The following is a 25,317-nucleotide window of genomic DNA, read 5'->3' on the forward strand; positions in this document are numbered from 1 at the left end:
ACGAGAAATATTCGTAGTTCGCTGTTACTAGCGGCACCGAAACTGACTCGCCCGTGACTCACGCGTACAAGTCCCGCCTACATCAACAGCAGCGGCCGATAACGCAATGTAAGCAAGACCGTAAGCTCATAAATTGGAGACCCGGTGTAAGCAAGCAATTTTAAGTTTTTCGGTGTCAAAAGTAAGTCTTTCCTTGTGTTCGCTGCTACGTATTTTTAATGTCTTCACTTTTTATTGGGAAATGTTGGAACATTTTGTGGGTGACATGTTCCTGACACTGGAGTTATCTGGAGTATCACGCGAAGAAACAGGTGAGTGACGCAAAACGTAAATTTGTTCTACCTCTAATCTGTGAACGATCCATACACCCCAGAATGCCACACTACATGGCGCTAATAAGTAAGTTTCACTATGCGTCCACCTAACCCTGTGTTTTTACTGTACTCACTACACAGGAATCTAAGTGGGTCCAAGACCTGGTCCGAACATGACGGCGAGGCGAACAGAAAAAAAATCACTGTTTCTGCCAGAATACGAACACCGGACGTCCAATCCGTGGGCCGTCACTTCTCTGCCTGCTAAACTCCTATCGCCGTTCATACTAATGTTTGATAGAAGTCTTGAAAACTTTTAATTTATTTTTATTTTACAGATTAATCTTTTAGTTTAGATTGCATAGCTTTTACTGCGTTCCACCTGAAAACTTCCCCAACGTACATGACGTAGGGAGTATGGATTAAATTCAGCCTCCAGGGAGTTCTTTAAACAACGAATCTGCAGGAGGAAAGACAGAATCTGGAGTTTGATTCGCTCTACACGTTTGTCATTGTTTATTGCTGTTCGCGTCCTTTCAAATTTGGTCGCGTTTTGTCTGGAAGAACTGCTCCCTCGCTTGTATTCTGAGCCCGTGCTGTGAGATTTGGGGTTAGGAGCACGATTTGATGTAACGCAGTGATGCAAGCTTCCATGATTCGACATGAGGAGCAGCGCTGAAATCTCGATGAGATCAATTGACATTCTAGTGAAACAGGCGGTGCATTACAATGACGTTAATACAGGAACACATGACGGAACTTTGTGAATTTGTTTTTGTTGTGTTATGAGGTCAAGTTTAGTGCAGTGCATGATGGAGACAGTAGTTATAAAAGTGTGGAGCACGAGTCAAATTGGGCTGGAACACTGGTGCTTCTTTAATGGCTGGCCAGTCGGTGCCTCAAAGGCATCGAAATTATTGGCGCTTTGTTGTAGAGTTTCTCAACCAGTGTGCTGCGACGCGATCGTAAATATGCCACGACATTTTAAATTCAAGTTGGATCTTGATTCACAAGTGTGTTAATATTAGTGACCTATTTTTTATTCCAGATTCGTGGTCTCATTAGCTTGTGTCTTCATATCTGTGTCAAATTGCAACTGCTTTCGTATTTTAATTGTTATCCATATTTATTAAATAATTATTATTTCCAGATAAAGGGATTTTAAGTAAGCCAAATAATTGTCATACTGTTTAATCTCCACGGTTTTGGCAATTATTTATACAGAAGGCTACAAGAATTTAAAAAATAATGACTTATGAACGAAACGGACATTGTTCTGTATACAGGCACACGCAACTTTAAAATAACATTTCGTTTGAGATTTTGAACCGGGCACAAAACAGTAAAAGAAATGCCGATAGTAACCACTTATGGCTTTCGTCCTGCGTATTTGACCAGAAATATTACTAAAATTATTAAAATATGTTTTAAGATTTTGCATAATTTACTTTTTAGGGCATGAAAGATGGAGTCGTTATACGATTTTTGTACGAGCACGTTCAGATCATAATTTGGCTTACAGTTCTACAGGCGGAAGTGAAGGTTTGCGTGATTTTTGTTAGAGGCACAAAAATAATTGACTAAATCAGTTTGATCCAACTTTTTTCCTCCCTCGGGCCAGAATAGTTTTGCAGTTGGACCCAAGGGCCATGAAACCCCCCTGTCACTATTTTTGCATTGTCATTTGCTTTACCCCTCTGCGGTCCGATGTCGGACTGAGTCCGCCACGTATTTTACGAATTTTTTACGTGATCTGGGGTCAAACTGAGGCTTGCAAACAGTGTCAGCGTATCATTCAAGCCTTCTTCCTCCTTGCACTAGTTCTATCCTAGTTTCCCTGGTAAGACTTTGTGCACTGATAACAGTGAAAGGAGGCAGGAGGTAAAAGTCGTCTTATTCTGACACGTGTCCAAGGAAGCCAGGATTGGAGAAGGAAGAAATCTATGGAAAAATCTTACGAGAAGAAGAGATAGGATGGTGGGACACATTCTGAGGCACCCAGGATTGGTTAATTTGGTAAGGGAAGGAACAGTTGAAGGGAAAAATTGTAAGGGGAGACCAAGATTGGAATATGTGACGCAGATTTTTGAGGATGTGGGCTGCGAAAAATATGTGGAAATGAAGAGATTGGCGCAAGATAGACGAAAATGGAGGATCACATCAAAATAGTCGGAAGACTGATGACAAAAAGAGGGAATTTAAACACTTTTTTTCCTCTCATAGAAACAAAATGGGTCTTTATGTTTCACAGCATGCAGCATGCTCTCGACCACCTCAGCGACTAACAGTTTCTCACATGTGACTTTATCCCACCGCATCACTTACTTAAGTTTAAAAGAAATGTGTACACTCTTTCTTTGATAAGTTATTAAAAGTGAAATAGCCTTTAATTTACCATGATAAGGCTACTATTTAGAATATTATGTTAAAGCTATTATATACGCACAAAATAATACTTAAAATCTTTGTTTCACAATGTAATTAAAGGGGCGATGTATTCAATAAAAGCCAATGCCTGATTAAATCAAACATCGTAATCAGTCGATTAGCATTCTCTCTTTTAATTTCGGAGGTTATGGGCAAAACTTGGCTCAGAGAGCGGCAATTTTGATGGCTCTGTCCTCGTTTCCCTCAGTTCCTTAAGACAATCACGGGATAGCACCTCAAGTAAGGCCACGACCACTTCCCTCCACATCCTTCACAACTGATTCATTTAATCTTCCTCCATTCAGCACCACTCTTCTTACTTTCAAGAACTAAAGGCCTTGTGGACCTTGGATTTCACTGCATTTTCTTTCCATTCTTGATGGTCCTTAGCCACTTTATACCAATTTTCTTATTCCCATGATTTTCAAATCTTCTTCAGCCTCATCTCATCTCTATGTTTATTACGTGGTCTACCGCTCTTCCTTCTTCCTTTATGTTCACGCCATCTGCCAGAGATTTTACAAATTTTACAATATAATGCGCCCTCTATCTCCTTATGAGTTTTGTTTTCCAGCTCTGTCCTTCATTTATGGGACCACGGATTTTTCTAATCATATTTCTTTCAAACATTCTGAGGGCCTTTATTTCTTATGAAGTCACTGCCCAAGAACAATAGGGTTCCGATTGTCTAAAATCGATATTAAGTCAATTCAAGTGTATGTTAGGTTATGACTATTTTAAAAAGCTGTCAAATGACTTGTGTTCTGCGCTAGCTACGTTTGATACACTTCATTAAGCCATTAGCTTCGGTCAGAATAATAAATTTAATCACACACATTCTTTGGAGAGATGAGCCCTTCTTGTTTGAGAAATGCGCCCATGACAACATTTCCCTCTTTTAGCAATATATTTTCAAAAATTCTTTTAGTCCCACCAAAAATAGTTCTGGAGAAGTTCTGCTGGATGTAAAACAGACAAAAACCAAAATCAAATGAATTTCTTTGGGATTTCTGGCTCTTGAACAAACAAGTATGAAGAAATCTGTCTTCTGGGATACCTTTTGAGCTCCTTACTCACTCCGTCAACAGATTTCAGGAGTCTGCATGGTCAAACACGACAAGAGACAGCCATTTCCAAATAAACTTCCATCAAAAATGGGAACATGAGATGGATAGGCGTCGTTAAACCTGAAACTGTCCTAACACTTTGATGAAAGCAGAAGTTTATTTCGATGCAGATGTGCTGAACGCCAGATACGAGGGGTGTATCCAAATGATTTAGACTGGAGCTACGATTTCGACCCGGCAGGTGGTAGCAGTCCGCTGCCTTGGTGTAATCCTAGTGTTGACCTTGACGGTCATGTGGCCGAGAGATGGCGCCACAGCGTCGTGGGAAGGACCGCGGGCAGCGCCATTTAGTCCCACAGGACAGTAACCAGTCTGACAAGCGATGGAGAGCGACTACCATGGGCAGAAATGGAAATCGTAGCTCCAGTCTAAATCATTTGGATACACCCCTCATACTTCCTGCCCAAGAGATTACCACTGATCAAAGAATCTTACTCTAAGAGCTTCTTATTAACCCAGTTACAGTTTACGTCTCAGTAGTATTACCTATTCATTCGACCTCTGGTTTAGCGACTCAGCTTGACCGCAGCATCGTCCTGCCTGCTTTCATTCTACCCCCTTCCTCTCAGCCATTTTTCGAACGTTGTATTCAAGACCCTGAATAAGCAGTAGGAACCTCTGAAACGTCGGTCAGTTTCTACGACACTACACGGCTCAGCATCCTCAAGATCGCATTATTTTGAAAGGAAATGATTCACTTCCTAATGCTTTTCGAAACTAACAGTTTGTGATTATACAGTCCTGAACAAACAAACAAAGAAACAAACCATCGATTTTCCTTGTTATTGAAATATGCGACGTCGGATAAGTAGCATCTCCTGTTAGAATCTCTACCGATGACATAAATCGTGTCGTCGCTCACTTCTGCGTTTAAGTCACATGAATAGAAGTTCATACCATGGATCTCGGTCCACTTGTCTCCTGCAGGGTCATACTTTTCGGTTATGAGCTCGTATGTCTTGTCGCGCCCTTCTGCACACACACACATAGATCAAATCATATAAAAAAGCTGCCAAACGAAACTTAATCTAACCCCATTCAGCGGGGCCCTTCTTGATAATTATTACTGTGTCACCTGGCCACGAAATGTTTGGCCTATATAGAAAAATAGTTTAACTGATAAAATTTTATATAAACAGCACAAAGCGCTTATATTAATGCATAATGGAAATGATGGTGCGTTACATCTTCTGTTACACGAATTTTATTAAATTTGGTACCAGAGATGTACGATACGAGCTGCCAAGCGGTGTTCTACATTTATAATATAATGTGTTATTTACATGACATTATTAACTGTCTCAAAAACATATACAATCTGTATTATATGAGATCCATTTCATAGTTTGATGGTTGTTTGCTTTCACTCCTAGTGTACACTACAAAGGCAGAAGACGATGTACAGAGACAGCTTACAAGATCAGAAGAAACCATCACGCACTCAGAACTTCAAGCCGTTGCAGTCTGTGAAATAACCTAGCGCGTAGCACAGATAAAAGAAATAGATAATGAAAGAAAATGGGACGGCCAACTTCGTACAAGTAGTATTGGTAATAATAGCAGTTGTTGCAGTCTAGAAGTATTAGTAGTACTAGTAGTAGTATAAGGTTAGGTTGGGTAAATTTAGATTACGTTTCGACACGTTTCATCCTTACAGATTTGAATTGATTTCTGCAAGGTTTGGAATCATGGTGATGATAGTACTACTAGTAGTAGTAGTGGTAGTAGCAGCAGCAGTAATGGTAGTAGTAGTACCAATAGCGGTAGTAAAGACGACACACACGGCTTCACTGTCCGATGCAATCTTTACTTTTCGATGTCGCTAATGTTTCAGAAGAAATGTGTATTTTGAGGTCTAGAGTCTTTAATACGCTCCTTCCGAAATCCTATAGTTCGAAACGAATTTCAGTAGCGAACATCCATTGCTCGTTCCGATAGTGTGTGCCAAAGTGTGAGCTATTGTGCGAGATGTCACTTTTCGACGATTCACGCGTAAACTGACATCACTCCGTATCTCTACAATTTTATAAGACTCCATTTTGCTTACGTCACTGACAAGACTTCCTACACTCATGTTCACTGCTCAATGCGCAATGTAGATTTCTAAGTAACGGCAGAAATTAACGTTCCGAATATTTCCGTGTGACCGCCTCACGAGCAGAAATGTCTTATACGGCCCTTTCGAAATGCTGTAGTTCGAAGGGTATTTATGTAGCAACTATTCGCTCACGAACATCACACCGCGATTTAAGAATCAATACTGACAGCACTTCTCTTGCAGCCTTGGACACTGATTATCCGAATTTTCGACTTACAAGGGAATGGTCCGGTTGGTCATGCCGAAACCTCACTTGAAATTTAGCTCGTCCACAGAGCCCATCTAGTAATTATTGTACACAAAATTTCAGCTGCTGATACGCTGTGCAAGGGTGCGAAAAAATTGCTCAAATTTCGAATGTACGCTTAAAATTCGCGCACGCGTCTGACTGTTTTCACCGGTACATTGCAGCGCAGAGCATTTTTAAATAATATAATAATAATATTCCGTGGCGTAACAGCCCTCTGAGAGCCAAAGGCGACCAGGAAATGAAATTGTAAAATTTTCTTCTTGCCTCTTTTCATTCCTTTTAAATTAATTTCCTTCTTATAGAGAAAATATTTAATATTAATTTAAGATTTTTACAGTTAGGATGGAATGCAACTAAATTATATCCCCGAGTAATTCTCTTTGTATTATTTTTAACTAAAAAGAATGTGTAAATATAGAACGACAACGATCAGCCTTTATATCAACACCTGCGTGTACAACAATGTAATAAGAAGTATTGGAATTTCTAAACCACACCTGCAACAATTGACAGAGCATGCCGCAAGGGTCATTTCTCATTTCCTTGTATTTTTCTTTTTGCTGTATGTGTGTGTGTGTGTGTGTGTGTGTGTGTGAATATGCTTTGCATCTTTGCTGTGGTATGACTATTTGTAGTCTTCTGTTACAGATTAATTTTCCCTTTCTTTCTCACCTGCTGTTTAATAGTAGCTGATATGACTAGCTTGTTTCTTTTTATGTTGCATATGGTAGAGTGGAACTTAAGAATTTCATTCTTAAAGTCTTGTGATCATTTATAAATTTTTTTTAAGCTGTTCTGGCCCGTCTAATGGTTTGTTTTTTACTAGTATTATTTTTATTTTGGTCTTCAACAACAGCAGCAGCAGCAGCAGCAACAGGCAAGAATATCACCTCATGCTGTAATGTTCACCAACCCTAGCATGAGACCTGGCCTACATGCCGGGGTACAAAGCCCTAAGATAACTCTTAAACAAGTACCAGAGCAACAGCAACAGTCAGTACAGAGGGCAGCACCAGCTCCTGCTCCTTCAACCAGCATGGCTGGAGATGCTTTAATTAAAGTGCCTGGTGGGCATGTGACCTCATCTGTACCCAAAACTCCAAGTCGAAGCCAAGCGAGAGTTGAGGACCCAGGAATGAGTCTTGTTAAATTTTGTCAGGTAGAGTTGAAACTTTATAATTTTTTGTGCATGTACAAAACATTTATTAATGGAAACTACATTTTCCAGATGTTACAATGTTACTTGTTATTCCTAGGAAGCTGTTAAAGATCTGAAGGCAACCTTAGGGAAGTTGGATGGTAATGAAATTGAAGTAGTTCCAGAAGGCGAGAAAACCTTGGGGGCTGGTGATTCACCTTTGGTGGACAGTTCAACAGGGCTTGATGAGAGACCTGGTCCGTCCCACTTGTCTGTGCCATATCCAGGTTCAATGCTTATAGATTGTGATGAGACTGACTTACCTCCCCACAAGAAATATCGTCGAATGACGTGAGTTGTATGCCCCCAGTGGTAGTGGAAGATGTGACTCCCAGTGACAAACAAAACTGTGTGGGTGGGCAATAAACTTAAATGCGCTGTCGTTAACTAGAGCTGGTGTTTCTGAACATTATGTGGAAAGAACCTTGAAAATGCCTTAAAGATAAAGAACTATGCAAATAATAATTTATATAGGAATTCCTTTATGTTACTACCTACACTCACATAAGAAGTATTCTTATCCTACGAAAGTCTCATGAAATGTTGGTGCTGTGATATTCCTTTGACTGACCCCTTGTGGTGTAACGTTACCTGTACATGGAAATTGTTAAACGTGTAAGAAGTGGACTATGTGCAATTATGGTTCAAGGCTTTAACCAGAGATGTTGAAAATAATTTGATGTTGAGAGTCTTGCTACTGATGTCTTTTGCATGTTAACTATGCACTTTACAACAATCAGTAACATTTTTTGTTAATTTATAATGTTTTGACGTAAATACGTCTATAAGGAAGGGTCATTCGGCAAAAAAGTGTAACGAAAAAGATCCGATAACAATGGTTACCTAGGGAACGTCGTCTGTTTACTCGGCATTATTGTGTTACCTAGGAAACGTTACTTGGCATTACTTTACATTACATTCATGTACCACAGACCCATCTTAAGCGTAACTAATTCAAGTTAAGCATTCAAGCATTTTTGTTACCTAGGAAACGTCATCCGTTTACTCAGCATTGTTGTTAGCTAGAAAACGTTACATTACGTTACGTTTCATTACATTACAATACATTACATTACCTTACATTACATTTCATTACATTCAGGTACCACAGACCCATCTTAAGCGTAACTAATTCAAGTTAAATAAGCAATGTCTTAATCAAACTTATCTCAATTGTAAAGCATGTATAAAGGAAATATTTAGAATAAAGCCAATATATAAACTTCCTTTCCATATAGACGTATTTACGTCAAATTCTCCGGAACCGTGGTTCCACTGACAACTTTTTAGTAAGATAATGATTACAAAAGATTCGAATTGCAATTTCATTGCTCTAGTGTGTTAATGCACAACGGGCATTCAGTCTCTCTTTATAGACTAGTTAACAAAGAATTTTATATTCACTGACAAATAACTTCCGTCCAATATTGTCACTGTACGGTTACAGAACAATATGAGAAATCTCAGCTCATGTTGCAAGAATACTTTTAAACAAACAGTCTCTGGATTGTGAGGTAAGAAGTTGGTATGTTGTCATTTTCCAAATGTGGTTTTTGTAATTTTTCATGTCACATTGTAAATAATGTCCATTTATTACAGATACTGACCATTTGTTTAAAGTTGGTGATACTACAAATAACATTCTGCAGAGTCAGTTTCTTGTTTTTGTTAAATATTTACATTAAAAATGTTTCATATTCATTAATTAGATCTGTTTTGTGCCATATACTGATCTTTTCTACAATGAACCGTATTTTAGATAAATGACAGATTGATCTGAATTCAGTATAATGTATGGGTTAAATTAAATTTTCCTTACATCATTACTGTAGATATACTCTAATATTCCAAGTTTCATCAAAGTCCACTCAGTAGTTTTGGAAATGTGAGTATAATATGGGTGTGGGTGGACAAGTGAAGACACTAGATTGATTAAGAGAGTTCAAAACATTGGTATTTGGCAGAAACATTTCTCTGTCCAGGACTTTTCACTATTAAAGTAAAACTGTTTACAGCATACATAACTGTAATTTCTTATTTTATATTAGAGCACTTTATCTCTGCAGGTCCACAGGGGCTTGCCTTCCTGCGTGAGTAAAAATTCCATGTTTGCTTATTATATATTTTTGATGTTTTCATTGAGTAAAACGTTATAACAGAACATATTATGTCACTTAAAAACAATATGTAGTGAAATATTTTGAGCTCTGAGAACCTTTATGTTTCTTTTGTCTAAGCTAATATGTAACCAAAAAAAAAAAACTTTTGGTTTCTCTTAAAATTTTAATGAAATTGTCCATCACTAGATAAAATGAAATGTTTTCATCCAATGTCTGAGCTTAAAAGTGGATATAAGGGTTCACCAGCAAACAGCAATTTCTTGATCATGCTTCCTGGCCACAGTAGCATTTCTAAGAACTTGATTTCAACATACTGAATGAAAATCCCAACAGGCAGTGGGTGCAACCAACATAACATGATATAAGAATTTGTTTGTACCGTTCATTGAAGCATCCAACAACATCACCGTGTGCTTCAGTGCGATGGCGTTCATGAACATCCAAGCTCATGGCATAAAGTTGTTTCAAAGAAGTCACTGTCTGCAGTCCTCCACCTTCAATTGTCTCCACTGTTGTTGCCAACAGGTTTGGAGTCAAATCTTCAAAGTCTTGTAACACAAACACATACCATAAGTATTTCCAAGTATTTTGTGTGTTTCTGAATAGTAACAGTACCGAATGTTTGTAGATGCAACAAATAATTCAAATGGATCATATTCATTTACATTCACTTTGCCCGTCTTTATTTTACGCTGGAGACTTTCCATCCTCTTTTTTCGATGGCTACTGAAGACAAGCTCTTTCTTATAGCACCACAATACATTCGGTCTTGCTTTAACACATGCTTTAGACAACATATGATGTAGAATAACAACCTGAAACAAAACAACAATGACATTTAAAAGGACTGCATTAATAATTTCTGCAGGTGATCATACAATGAAATGGTTTTCAACTGCTGGTTCTGATTCAAAATCTCTTTCTTGTATCAACACACTATCAGTAGCACTAGCCAGTTCAAAATGTACACATGGAAATATATTGTACAAAAAGGTAAACTCACTGAAATAAATCCAGTTCCTCAGCTGTGAGACATTATGTTAAATTATAACCTTTCTGGCAATATGTAATACCAATAACATATACCCTACTCCATTAGAAAGCACTGCTCCCACCACACACAACATTCCACTGGTGTTGATAAATAACCTATGAGCCCACTATTAACTGCAGGAACCAATAAATAGTAAAGATACGAAATCTAAATACTGTATCACATTTGTCAACGCTACATAACCTCTGTATCATGTCGTTTTTAACCTAAAAAAAGTTTTAATCTTTTCATAGCAAAGTAGATTCCTCCTAATGATGTGAATGAAATGTCGACTTACTTGTTCTCGTAAATGTACTCGTGGCTAACTGGCCCACCATTGTTTTGTTCGTTGATGTTGTACTTATGAAGTGTTATTGTATTAAATATTTGTGTATTGTCTTTTATATGTAAATTTTTATTACATTTCGATTGTGTCAAATTTTGGTGGTATTGTTGTCGATGGCCATGTTTACACATCTCCAGGTGTTGCCATAGGCTCAGGTCACCACCAACAACAGCATCAGCAGCAGCAGCAGCAGCAGCAGCAGCAGCAGCAGCAACAACAACAACAACAACAACAACAACAACAACAACAACAACAACAACAACAGCAGCAGCAGCAGCAGCAGCAGCGTCAACCACAGCAGGTGAGGTCTTGATAGATATGCCTGTTTGTCTCAAGAACAGGCGATTCCTGGCTTTGAAAGGTTTTGTAGTTTTAAGTATAACAGTGACTGTGAAGACCGGATTTGACTTTATTTTGTTAATTGTTGTTAACATTTGATAGCTTTTGCTCATACAGACTAGTCACATTATTTGAAAACCGTCTATACATTTGTGAAATAAAATCTTGAACTACTTACTTTAATGTTTTAATTTGAGGTTTTTTAACTCAGTTAAAGTAATGCCATGAAAATTTTGGTTTCTGCCTACAAGACTACACAATATCATCCAGAAGACCACATCCTCACCATGTTAATGGCTTTGTTCTTCCTCACATAGGCACATCAAGAAGTTTCAATGGAATCAAGACAGGAGGCACAACACGAAAACAATGCCTCAGCAAGTAATGGAGTGCCCGAGAATTGCCCCATTCATCCGCAGGTAAAGAAGAAATGCGTTTATTATATATTTGTTTTATTTTTAAGGACTGGTGGATGTGAAATTTTTACTTCTGTTTGTATGTGTTTTTACCTTTTTTGTGTCCTGAGAAATAAGATGAATCCTGTAAGCGACATCTGACAATGTTTCTACAACCAACACCGTTCTGCAATTGCAACAGTCAGTTTAGTTATATTTTCTGAGACAGAAGTTGCTCAGGTTAATTCAGCATATTGTAAAAGTAATCTTGTTTTTCTGAATGCATAATTTGTAGTTGTTACATCAAGTTCAGTTCCAACATTTATTGTCTTGCTATGTTTCAGGAAAGTCTTTCCCTAGTTTGTGAAACCTGCAATGAGGTTACATGTAAGAATTGTCAGCTTGCTGGCCACCGTGGTCATACACACAAATTTATCCATGAGGTGGCAGAGGAAATAAGGAATATGATAAATGAGCTTTTATCTGAAGTAAGGTAATTATTGAGTAGGATTTGTAGTTCTCACAACAGTGACTACAAATATGGCTGTCTTCTGGGTTGTAGAACAGTGTAGTCTGGTAGCAGCTTACCAAAGTTTCAGAGATCCTTGCTGCCTCTATTGTTAGCGTGAATTGTTAAACTTCTACCAGACTGCACAGTAATATAACCCAGAAGATAGCCTATTATTTTTTGATAATGTAGTTGATGCATGTTGTTGATATTTGAAAGTGCAATGCATAATATTTTGCTGGAAATAGGTACATAATTGATGACAGTGACTATTAAATGAATAATATGATGCTTGATGCCAGCTAGCAGCCATTTTACTTACAGCCAGTCTTTTGTTTTAGAACAAATCTGTAACTTTTTGAGGACTTTATTATTTTAATAATTCAAAATAAAATTGTTGGGAAATGTTGATGTTAGAAATATTAGTAATCAAACACTTCAGATAAAATTTTTGTATGGTTTGGGACCGACCCACCAACTCATCTCCTGGCTAACCAGGGCCAGTGCATGAAGCTGGCCACACTTGTTCATCTAGTGGGAAGGTTATGAATGCTTCTTCCTTTAAGTAAGTACATGTACATTAACACAGAAACATTGGTGGACATGTTTAGCATTGACAGTGCAAGGTAAGAAGAAGGAAAAAACTATGATATGTTTGGCAGTGGATGTGTTACATACGCTCTTAGGCAGTGCATCAAAACATGATTTATTTTTTCACTGTTTATTTCAGTTTGCTTCTGAAACATCTTGAATGTGCTTGAAGTCTTGATCTAATGATTAAATTAACTGTTTTTTCCCTTTAGGTGATGCATAGTGCAGCACACTTACTTTTTTCTGTGTAATAGAAGTTGGGATGTTGTGTTGTGCAAGTTGTAACTGATATCTTGTAAAGTTCATTGATGCAACTGATGAAAATTAAGCTTATTATCTATTATAAATTCTATTGTTCATTTTAATCAAAGAATTTGATTGTTCTTTTGCACTGTTATTAATTTTTGCAGGAAGTTAACATAACATGTGAGTATTTTCATTCTACTTTTCTAGTAATAGTTGGAAATTAGGGTCAAGTATTTCAGCATCTCTTCTCAACAGAAAATATGCTGATATGAAATCAGTACATGGCACGTTGAATTTTAAAGTGCCAGATGAAGTAGAATGATTTTCTTCTTTACAGCTCTAAACGAGTTCAAATCACAAAGGCCATGAAGATGATTAATGATCACCAGTCTGATTTTCTAGTAAAGAAGATGGCACTGGTGAATGAAATTAAATTCATGTTTATGAAGTGAGTATGCTTGTACTTTTTTAGTGAAGTCTTATTATGATATGAAAATTCTGTGTCAAGGAACAAAATTTTAATTTCAGGTTGGCTGACGCAATCATTACCAGACGAAAGCAGCTGATTCTCCAACTCAGTGAAGTCTGTTCTGCCCAACAGAGGACACTGAGTGTGAAGAAATTTGATTTGGCACAGCTATCCAGTCTCAGTGATGATTATATTGATTTTGTTATCAAAGTGAACAAGGGCAGTGACTTGGATGTAGTCAACAGGAAAGGGTACATTGTAATTTGCTATATGTACAGATATATTTGTTAAGTTAAAGGAATACAACCTGTCATGGTGAGTGTGGTTGTGAGTAACCTGAAATATGGAATTTATATAGTAATTTTGTTATAAATATGAAGATTACTATCTTCTGGGGTGTTGTACCATGTAGTCTGGTAGATACTGACTTGTTTCAGAGGACTTCATCATGCTAATGTCTGAAAAGACAACCATCTTCATACAAGTTGCCATGAGAATGTGAAATTTGATCTGTTTCATGTGTTTCTAAATTTTGTGTGATTGTTATACTGTAAAATCATAAAATCTGAACAAATGGACCTTCAACTTTGCATTCGGCATAATATTTCTTGCAACCTGAACTATTTGTTGAAGAAATTTTCAGGTCAATAATAATAATTTTATAGAGTAAATTACAGATTAGTTATAATTGTTTTGAACCTACAAAGCCCAATTCTTTAAAGAGTAATAAATTTTGCCAGTTATAAAAGCTTTTATAATTATGTGTTTATTATTTTTATGTAGGTATGTTGCAGATCGACTTCAGAAGATCAAGACTGTAAGAGCTGATATTTCAGATGCTGAAGTACCAGTCAATATTTCAGTATCTATGAACCAAGTGAATGATCTGATTGAAGGTAAAGTAAAGATGAGGGAATATATGTTGTTAAAAGAACAAGTAAAATAGTTTGAAGGGAAGGAGCCTGAAATGACGGTTACTGATGACAAGAATGTAGAAAACAGATTGCTTCGCTTTGTCATGAAATCAGATACTGCTTCTTTCTCTGTACTCGTGGCTAACTGGCCCACCATTGTTTTGTTCCTTGACGTTGTACTTATGAAGTGTTATTGTATTAAATATTTGTGTATTCTTGTCTTTTATATGTAAAATTTTATTACATTTCAGTTGTGTCAAATATTGGTGGTATTGTAGTCGATGGCCATGTATACACGTCTCCAGGTGTTGCCATAGGCTCAGGTCACCAACTACAACAGCAGCAGCAACAACAACAACCACCACAGCAGGTGAGGTCTTGATAGATAAGCCTGTTTGTCTCAAGGACAGGGGATTCCTTATACTCATCCTGTACAGTTTCATTTGCAATGCTAGTAAGGAATGGGTTGGTCATTATATCATTATTGGTGAACAGAAATGTTGACACATTTGCCTTTATGTTCCATAAGATAGGATAATTTCTTGAGCTGCTGAAGGAGAACCTTGTGTCATGGAAGAAAACCGTGTATTAAAACAAAATTATGTATAATACTATTTTCCATATGTGTTACTTTAGAATGTCAGTTCATTTCATTGCACATGGAAGTAATCACAAGAAGAAAGATGCAGTAATCTGTACATAGTAAATATTGTTTATCTTGACAAATATGAAATAAGGTATTACTAGTTTTTCATGCATTATGCTGCTGTTAACAGTAGAGGTATTTCTACAATTGGAATTTCATAGGAATGAAATTTATGATGTCATGCAATACCATGCATGGTGGAAATATTATAATTAAGTTATTATTGTATAAATGTTGCCTCATGTGCACTTCAAACTTGGAAATGTGCTTGAAATGAAGCACATTTAAAAAATTCTTTTGTATTTGATTTGGTACAATTCCTTGTATTTTTCTTTTTGCTGTATGTGTGTGTGTGTGTGTGTGTGTGAATATGCTTTGCATCTTTGCTGTGGTATGACTATTTGTAGTCTTCTGTTACAGATTAATTTTCCCTTTCTTTCTCACCTGCTGTTTAATAGTAGCTGATATGACTAGCTTGTTTCTTTTTATGTTGCATATGGTAGAGTGGAACTTAAGAATTTCATTCTTAAAGTCTTGTGATCATTTATAAATTTTTTTTAAGCTGTTCTGGCCCGTCTAATGGTTTGTTTTTTACTAGTATTATTTTTATTTTGGTCTTCAACAACAGCAGCAGCAGCAGCAGCAACAGGCAAGAATATCACCTCATGCTGTAATGTTCACCAACCCTAGCATGAGGCCTGGCCTACATGCCGGGGTACAAAGCCCTAAGATAACTCTTAAACAAGTACCAGAGCAACAGCAACAGTCAGTACAGAGGGCAGCACCAGCTCCTGCTCCTTCAATCAGCATGGCTGGAGATGCTTTAATTAAAGTGCCTGGTGGGCATGTGACCTCATCTGTACCCAAAACTCCAAGTCGAAGCCAAGCGAGAGTTGAGTACCCAGAAATGGGTCTTGATAAATTTTGTCAGGTAGAGTTGAATCTTTATAATTTTTCGTGCATGTACAAAACATTTATTAATGGAAACTACATTTTCCAGATGTTACAATGTTACTTGTTATTCCTAGGAAGCTGTTAAAGATCTGATGGCAACCATAGCGAAGTTGGATCGTAATGAAATTGAAGTAGTTCCAGAAGGCGAGAAAACCTTGGGGGCTGGTGATTCACCTTTGGTGGACAGTTCAACAGGGCTTGATGAGAGACCTGGTCCGTCCCACTTGTCTGTGCCACATCCAGGTTCAATGCTTATAGATGGGGAGCATTGAATGTATGGGGTTACCTCAAAATGTTGCTTTTGAACAGTCACAGAAGAAAGCACCTGGAACTGATGATTTCTTCTGTGTCAGCATTTGGCATCATAATTCATCACGTGTGGTCCACTGTGTTGTAATTCCATGTGCTCTTTCAAATAGTTACCAACTTTTTGGTGGAACATATATTTGCCATGTTCAGGGTTTTCTGGAGTGTATGTAGCATCACAATCTAGAAGACCCCAAGTGACATTTTTATTGATGTTAGATATTCATATCTCATTTAATATTATTTGTTCTTCAGAACATGCCAAGAATGGAGGGGAGACACAGAAAGATGATCCCAATGAGGACTGGTGTGCAGTTTGCATGGATGGGGGAAAGGTGGTATGCTGTGACAAGTGTCCAAAATCGTTTCATACATACTGCCACATCCCAAAACTCAAAGCCATTCCAGAGTAAGTCTTTCAGCTTTGCACTGTTCCCAGTTATGGAGAGATACCTCTCAAATACTGTACATATTAATAAATATTTGTGATCTTGTTAATGACAATGTATTGGTGATCCCTGATAGCACCAAAATCTTTATAATGGGGCCCTGTCTTGAAGCCAAACATTTGGCTGCCTGTGTGATAGTTTTGGAAGGTTGCCGTTTATTTGGAAGGGCCACATAGACTAAGCGGAATGTGTTTTAGCAGAGCACCTGTGTATGTGTGTTGATTTTAGAAAATGTTAATTGTACAGACTACTCATATAGATTTTCTACAGTAAACTGTCAGTGCATACAAAAATGTGTTTTTTGATCATGTCCAAACTAAAAGTAACTCTTTTTATTATGATTACTGTAAAGTAAGTATGGATTTATTTTTGCAGCAACTACAGATGTTGAGAAGCACAATATTGATACATTCTGCAAGAATTTAAATACTGAACTCAGTTTCTGTGTACCTGTGATACTATTTACATAACTGAATTTTTACTCTGAGCTTGTATTGGTTTCATTATGTGCATGCCTTACAAAGCAAGTAAACCACTGTGAAATTATAATTTAAGCTTTTAATTCTTGAAGAGGCTAGCATGAATGCTGTTTTGTTTAAGTCATTGTTTTGTTAGAGTATAGTAGTTTGCATTTGCGTGAGTAATATTACTGTTCAGACAGATCTGTACTGCAGTTTTAGGAAGATGAAGTTAAAGCAGTAGAATGCTTCTCTAAATCCTTTCTCTGCATAATAACTAATACAGAGTGCCATTATTTGGAAGTATTTAAAGTATGAACTACGCAGGTAAAATGCATGTTGCATATTGAATATTCCACTGGAAACTGAAATATGATACGATATTATTTGCTGAAATAAGGAGGCATCATTTTTACAGTATTTTACATGTTCTTTGCATGAAGTGCATACTTACAAAACATTATGAAAAAGCATTCATGTCTTATACAGTGTCATATTGGTGCTATATTTTACCTTTGAAGCAATCAAGGCATTTACAGAAATTATAAAGAATTAATTTTGAAAATATGTGTGTGCCATTGCAGTAGAAAATATTTGTACAGTGTTCAATCTTTGTCTGTATTTATACTCTGGACTTACCCAGTCTGAGGCACAGCTGAGTTAATGGGTATTGTGACAGATTCTACACAATTTTACTCAGTCTCACCATGGAGTAAATTTACTGCCTAATTCCAGTCATGAGCATAATCCCTTCTTACTTGATGCAACGTAGCATCATTAAATAAATAAGCATCAATTAAGTTGTTAGCACTATATCTTTTCACCATTCTTGTTATAATGACACATGGAAAATGTGTGTTTATTCAGGCACTGTCTTGCTACATGTGAAGTTCATTGTAGTATGTTTTACGGAACAGATATCCTTTGCACTCAGACTGGTAGTCCTGTGTGCATGAAGTTAATATGGCATTCTTCAGCATGTTCTGTTGCTGTGAAAATCTTATTTTGTGTTAACTGGTTATGTCCCAACTCTGGAAAGGGTTGCTAATCTTGGCAGTGACACACACGTTAATGGTATAAGCCACGGAACCGTACTGAGGCTACTATACATGTTTGTCTTTTATTTTATTTTGGTTGCTCCCAATTTTTTTATGGAGACCTTTCATTTTTATTTTAATATCTGTTGAATTTTGGGCAGCATCCTTCAGTGTACATGACATCTGATTGGCAGGGAAAGTGAAATGTGGCAGTGTCTGCTGTGTACCAGTCTTAAGGAAATAAATGATGCTCCTCCCAGCCCAGCGGCATAACAGAGGGGTCGAGGTTTGAAAAGCTGTGACCAGAAGTTGGCAGAGAAAATTGTCCTAGAATTATACTGCCAATATGAACCAAATCTGCACTTCAGGGAGACCGTAGGACCCGAGGTAGTGTCTGAATTGTATGATTAACTAATTAACTCCCTTAATCTTCAAATCATGTGTTACTTATAATTATGTTCTGCCATCATTGCTGATGTTGATCTCATATTATGCCCATGTATTTAGTTTTGTCTGCATTTAGTTTTAGGCTTATTTATTTGCTAGCCTGTAAGAGAGTGGTCTGAATTCTATTGTGCACTTTATTCTACTTTGCTTTACTAAATAATACTTAGTTTTTCTTTTTGTGAAGGGGCTGAAGCATGAATATCACTGTTCTTATATATACTATATACTGGCATAATTGATATACCCTTATTTTGTGACATGGAGAACTTCTGACTGTCAGCTTTCACAAATGTAATTTTACTATTGAAATCAATGTAACAAAAATTATTTATGAAATTCTCTGAGGAAAGTAGGCAAATGAAGAACTACTACAAAGCTGGGCATTTCAATGTCATTCCAGTCAGGTAGATGCTGTATTGCATATGCATTGTAATTTACACAAGAAGTTTTTATTAAATACTCTCTTATTGATTGAAAACACTGAAGGACTTATGAGCATAAATGTAATACAGGTATATGCAATCCCTTTGTCAGTAAGTACAGTACAAATTTTCAGTTTGTAACTTCCATTTCTGGGATGCACTTATGAGCATGTAGATAATTAGTTATTCTACAAATAGCACTTTGTTTTATTAAAAGTTATGTTTAGTGTTGAGACAAAATACATGTTTTTTTCTGAACCCTGATTCTCTAGGCATGATTGGATATTGTAATTAGAGAATTTTGTCATTGTCATCAGTTAAATATTATAAAAGTGCCTGTACAAATGTACAAATGTTAAAATGTAGCAGTTAGATTTATCTTGAGTGTTGTCATTTGTGTACAGTAAGAATTTGCCACTCAAAAGTTGTCTACATAAGATCTCTGGTGCTTGTCTCTCTTCCCCCTCCTTATGTATCCAATTTGCTATGAGAAGTCTTGACAAAGTATATCAATACTTTTAAAAAGTATTTTACCATCACTAGCAGAAAACTTCTGTGCTATGGTAGTGTGTCCTTGCAACCAGTCTAGAAATATTTTTATCACACTTTGTGTATATCTGAATTGTCAAAGCAATTTCTTTGTTGTTCCTGGAATTTTTTAAAGTTATTTTGTGTACAGGTTCATTAATGCACCACAGAAAATGAAAGAAAGCAGCATGTTTGGTAGTAACTGAAACAGCATTTTGCAATACTTTCAGGTGACAGAATACCAGGAGAAGATAAAGAAACCAATGTCATTGGACATGGTCCGAGGGAAATTAGATGCTAACGATTACAACAGTTTGAAGGGACTTGTTAGTGATATCCGTCTCATTTTCAAGAATGCGTATGATTTTAATCGGGTAAGTTCCAGTGCAAGACACTCATGTCAGCATATCATATTTTTAACATCATCACCACCGTCTCGTATGATGTCACCCAGCGAGCGATAGCAGAAAATTTTGTTTTATCCTTACGTATGACAACTAGGAACACATCTTTATGTCAGAGAATTGTACTTCAGCAGACAATTCAGAACACCCGTAGAACACAAGTTCTATACAAAAGGCCCCAATGTAAACATACCTTGAAAGAGTGTCTTGTGACTGTGTGTGTTATACTTAAGTAATTATAACTTCTGCTGTAGTAACTCTGTTAAGGATTTTCAGCCTTATAGTAAAGTAAAGCTGTCCCGCTACAGGCCATGTAGGTCGTTTGGGAGGGAGTGGAGGTACAGCTCCAACTCTTTCTTGACCTCGGCACTAGATGGGGTGAGCGGTCAGCATCACGCCCCGGCCGAACTTTATCCCAGGGAAATCATCCTGGTACCCATTGGACGCAAGGCTGGGTGGGCCTCAGAGCCGGTCTGCACGCAGAGGCTAGAGGAAAAATCCTCTGCCAGTCACTATACTGACTGAGCCACACCGGCTCATATTCTCAGCCTTATGGTTTGCATTAATGACCATAAAGCTGTGTCAACTGTGTTTAGCTACCAGTTGCCATGCTCCATAGTTTTCTTTCACTGTGTTATTATTTTCAGAGTTACTTTAGAGAATCAAAAAATAGAAACTTGTAGACATTTGACTAGATCCCAGTTGAATGTTATTTGTAAATAAAAGGGTGGTTGTATGCTGATCCTACTAGTATTGTGCAAAAGATGTGATGTGCCATGTAACCACAGAGACTCGAATTATATCGCCATCAAAGTTGGAAGTCATCATTGCTTATGAACTTTCTGTTTCACTTACAGAAATGTAGTCTGATATATCAAGATGCCAAAAGACTTGATGAATTCTTTGATCGTCTGTTGGTCAACTTGATGCCAGAATATGCATATGACACTGACTTACCTCCCCACAAGAAATCTCGTTGAATGATGTGAACTGTATGCTCCAAGTGGTAGCGGTAGTGGAATTGGAACATTACAAGGTACTGAAGATGTGACTCCCAGTGACAAACAAAACTGTGGGTGGGCAATAAACGTAAATGTGCTGTCGTTAACTAGAGCTGGTGTTTCTGAACCTTGGAAATGGCTTAGGGATAAAGAACTTTGCAAATAATAATTTATATAGGAATTCCTTTATAGTACTGCATACACTCACATAAGAAGTATTCTTATCCTACGAAAGTCTCGTGATATGTTGGTGCTGTGATATTCCTTTGACTGACCCCTTCCTTGTGGTGTAACGTTACCTGTACATATAAATTGTTAAAAGTGTAAGAAGTGGACTATGTGCAATTATGGTTCAAGGCTTTAACCAGGGATGTTGAAAATCTTTGATGTTGATAGTCTTCTTACTGTCATTTGCAGGTTAACTATGCATTTGACAACAATCAGTAACATTTTTTGTTAATTTATAATATTTTTGACGTAAATACGTCTATATTTTAGGGTCAGTGTCATTCGGCCAAAATGTAACGAAAAAGGGAAACGAAAATTTGTAACTTCATTGTTATGTTACCTAGGAAACGTCAAACTTCATTGTTATGTTACCTGGGAAACGAAAAAGTGTAACTTCATTGTTATGTTACCTTGGAAACGTCATCTGTTTATCAACAAATATACAACAATGGTTAGCTTGGGTGTAAATTAATACTGAAACATTGTTAAATTAGAAGATGTCAGTATGAGAGCTAGGGGTGTCAAACAATAGCATAACATCTGAATGAATTGATGATGCTGTTTTTCTGGGGTTCATAGCAATGTAGACTTGCTGGTAGACGACAGCATGTTTGAGAAACATCCCCATCTTCAGGGCTGGGAAGTGCAGGGATTTATGTGGGGTTGGAGGATGGGAAGGCTGGGAGAGTGAACCAGTCAGAACTGGGGAATGAAAGAAGCGTGGCCTGGCTTATGAAATATTTTTGTCTAAAAGCAAAAAGATGAAATAAATGCAAGATATGCATCAGTTTAATAACATGCCCTCTTCACAAACCTTTAGATTTATAAGATTATGCATATGTGCACTCACACCACAATTATTGAGCTGATAAATAGGCTCGTTCTGGATGAAGATTACAAGAGATCAGATAGAAACCTGTTGTCTAGATATACAAATTCTGTAATTGCATCGTGATAACCAATCCAAAGAATGGGTACTTTGACACTTTGTTAGTGAATGAAGATAAAGTCACAATAACTTAGTCTGTAAAAGCACTGAATTTATTGACATATTGTACAAATATTGAAATACATAAACTTATCATTAAACATTCTTATATCATATCAAATAAGTAACCAACAACTATTAACACTATATAGTGTTAATAGTTGATTGTTTGCTTATTTTATGTTCTAATACACTACACGATATGCAAAGTTTTAAGATTCTTATATCAGTATATGGTTTTGAAATGAAAGAGAATACAAGCAAGGGATGAATCATTTTTTGAAAGCATTAATTCACACCAACAGTGAAAATGAAGTTGCCCAAGTGCATGGTGCTTTCGTTAACTTGAAAAAGAGTTTTAAGAAGTTGATAGCACAGAGGATGACCACTCATGGAACAGGAATCCTGACCATGTCAAGTCAGCTGATGATGGAAGCAGTAGGGAACATTAATTGTAAGTATACTTCTTAAGTAGTGTTTGAGTAGCAAGACATCAACATACACCATTTTATTGTTTCAGGATAAATGCAGGTATGTGACATGGAAAGGGTTATTGTCTTCAGTGGTCTGGCTAGTAGTGTGCCACCAGTCCACTAAAATTGGAGGAATATGTGATGTTTTCTCTTCTCCATTTCATACAAGCTTTATTGTTTGCTTGGATGTGGCATTATCAGTTATGTAGCTTACATGCTACATCATCTAATCACGTTTGCATGCAATGACAATATGTATGAATACCCTAATGAACACATTAACGATAAGCCTATGCAGGTTGGTTTTCATTTCAGCCAAGCTACTCAGGTTCTGACAGATTTCTCATGCATTTTCTCAGTCTGTCCAGGCGACTGTAGTGTAGTACCTCCAAATAAGCCGCAATTTCCTATTTCCTTGTCCATGCAGTCTTTCAATATTACACTATCAATGCAGCTGAAACAAAGTCTGTTAATATCAACAGAACATACACCCCTCTGTTTCCAGATTGAAAATAAAACCGTAATGGGCCACCAGCAACAGACAATTTCTCTACAAATATTTTAAAAATGTCATTTCTGTTCGGATTCACAAAACTTCTATTGTAGAAATAACAGTACCATTTTGGAACTGAAACAATGTGTTCTGCTAATGTCAGACCTTGAAGAACGTGGAATGCACACTAGAACCACTAATATTAAGGGCAGTGTAATGCACAAAGTACAGATTGCACACAGATTTTGGTTACTCATCACTGTGCAGTTACCTGTTGCTGTTGTGATACAGAGCCATAGGTAAAAAGAAATGCCATTTAGCATTGTGCTCACTCAGTGGCACAACTGGGAGCTCACAACACAACCTAATCAGTTGCCTTGCTGGCTATCGGTGGAAATGCGTGAGCCATGACAGTAAGTAGCTGATCATGCACACATAAGTGCATTGGCTTCTTCCACCTGCTCATGAAGATGAACTACCTAATTCTTTTATTAACGCTTTCCCTCTCACTGAACTGAGTGGAATAGAGAATTTTCCTACACCTCTCATGGTCACTTGTGACCAGTCCTTGGAATCCAGTTCTCTTCTCAATGCACTAAAATAAATGAGGACATTTTGTTATGTGTTGTGACAAAATAACTGTGCAGTAGTTAGATATATGTCTTCTCTTCAACATCTCTCCTCTCACAGACAGACCATCGGTCCCTAAGTTTATTATTATTATTTATTTCACTGCAAATGGGTTTTTACCCGGTGGCAGTGGTCCTACAATAAGACACAAAACATAAGACAACAAAAAACAATAAGAAACAACAGAACAATGAGACAGAACAAAACAATAAGACACAAAAAACATAAGACATCAAAAACAATAAGAAACAACAGAACAATGAGACAGAACAAAACATAAGACACCAAAAAACAATAAGAAACAACAGAACAATGAGACAGAACAAAACAATAAGACACAAAAAACATAAGACAACAAAAACAATAAGAAACAACAGAACAATGAGACACAACAAAACAGTAAGACACAACAAAACAACACACCACACTCAAAATAAAACAACTCATAATATTACAAAACCATATAACCTAAAGTACATAACTTAAAAATTAATACCAACTAGACATAAGACAGTAACAGTAATGAATCACACAGTTCATCAGGACCTTCTCTTCACTTCACTACACTTATGAAGCCTTCCCATCCTCACCCCAATTTACCCCCCTTCACTGCACCCACTCATGTATTCCCTTTACTTCACCTCATTTATCACTTTCCTAACCTTCTTCCTAAACGTACTTGGTTTACAGGAGAGAGTCCCTAAAACCTCAGCAGGTAGCTGGTTCCAGAGTTGGATGGTCCTATTTACAAAGGAATATTTCCCGATATCTGTTCTTTGCTTTCTGCTCCTAATTTTCCGAACATGATCGACCCTGCTCAGATAGTATGGCCTTTGCAATATGTCACCTAAGCCTTCCATGCCCGTTCTCCCGTGTACGCTTTGAAGAGAGCACATATACGTGCTATCTTTCTACGCTGTGCCAGGGTTTCCCAGTTTGAGTCGCTCCTATGATATGCAAATTTACATGCTTTCTTTTGCACCCTTTCTAACGCATTTATCTGCCCCTCCCTGTATGGATCCCAGCACGCCGCCCCATATTCCAGAATCGGACGCACTAGTGATGTGTAGGCTAGACTTTTAGTGTTACTATTCCCCTTTTTGAGAACACGCATTGTAAAATGAAGTGCCTTCCAGGCTTTCTTCACCGTATAATTTACTTGATCAGCCCAGCTTAAATCGCTGCTTAAGAGTATTCACAAGTATTTACAACTGTTCATTTCCGGAATTATTTGGTCCCGTAACAAATAGTTTAGTGGTTCCTTCACCCGACTTCTTGTGAAACTAACTGCTTTACTTTTACTTGGGTTAATTTTCATAACATTTTCAGCCGCCCATTCCCCCAGACTGTTTAGATCCATCTGCATCTTTTCTATATCTTTACTATTTATAATTTTCCTATATATTATACAGTCATCTGCAAAAAGTCTAATAGTGGATTCAATGTTCCTCCAAATATCATTTACGTACGCGAGGAAT

At 37.2% G+C, this 25,317-nt stretch overlaps 1 protein-coding gene and 1 pseudogene across 3 annotated transcripts; one reads left to right on the forward strand and one right to left on the reverse strand.

Annotated features, from left to right (window-relative positions):
• The first annotated feature begins 7,291 nt into the window (after window positions 1-7,291).
• LOC147873960 (transcription intermediary factor 1-beta-like) lies at window positions 7,292-22,344 on the forward strand (annotated as a pseudogene). Its single transcript, XR_015534921.1, has 14 exons — window positions 7,292-7,375; window positions 11,051-11,214; window positions 11,570-11,671; window positions 11,992-12,140; window positions 13,330-13,440; window positions 13,521-13,712; window positions 14,245-14,357; window positions 14,627-14,745; window positions 15,650-15,952; window positions 16,050-16,235; window positions 16,536-16,690; window positions 18,420-18,612; window positions 19,853-19,996; window positions 20,884-22,344. The product of XR_015534921.1 is annotated as a transcription intermediary factor 1-beta-like (transcript).
• LOC147873961 (RNA cytidine acetyltransferase-like) lies at window positions 7,386-11,057 on the reverse strand. Of its 2 annotated transcripts, XM_087347839.1 has the most exons (3): window positions 10,866-11,057; window positions 9,914-10,082; window positions 7,387-9,500 (listed from the first exon to the last, which is right to left on the reverse strand). In XM_087347839.1, the coding sequence occupies exons 1-3, from the start codon at window positions 10,903-10,905 to the stop codon at window positions 9,449-9,451; spliced, it is 261 nt and encodes an 86-aa protein (XP_087203965.1). In that variant the 5' UTR covers window positions 10,906-11,057; the 3' UTR covers window positions 7,387-9,448. The 2 variants fall into 2 exon arrangements, with proteins under 2 accessions (XP_087203964.1, XP_087203965.1); XM_087347838.1 differs by having other exon boundaries at window positions 7,386-10,082.
• Window positions 22,345-25,317: the final 2,973 nt, after the last annotated feature.

The sequence above is a fragment of the Zootermopsis nevadensis genome, unplaced genomic scaffold, assembly GCF_977971745.1.
Source record: "Zootermopsis nevadensis isolate Lab colony 2312 unplaced genomic scaffold, Znev_1.0 Znev_ptg000012l, whole genome shotgun sequence".
Classification (NCBI taxonomy): Eukaryota; Metazoa; Arthropoda; class Insecta; order Blattodea; family Termopsidae; genus Zootermopsis; species Zootermopsis nevadensis.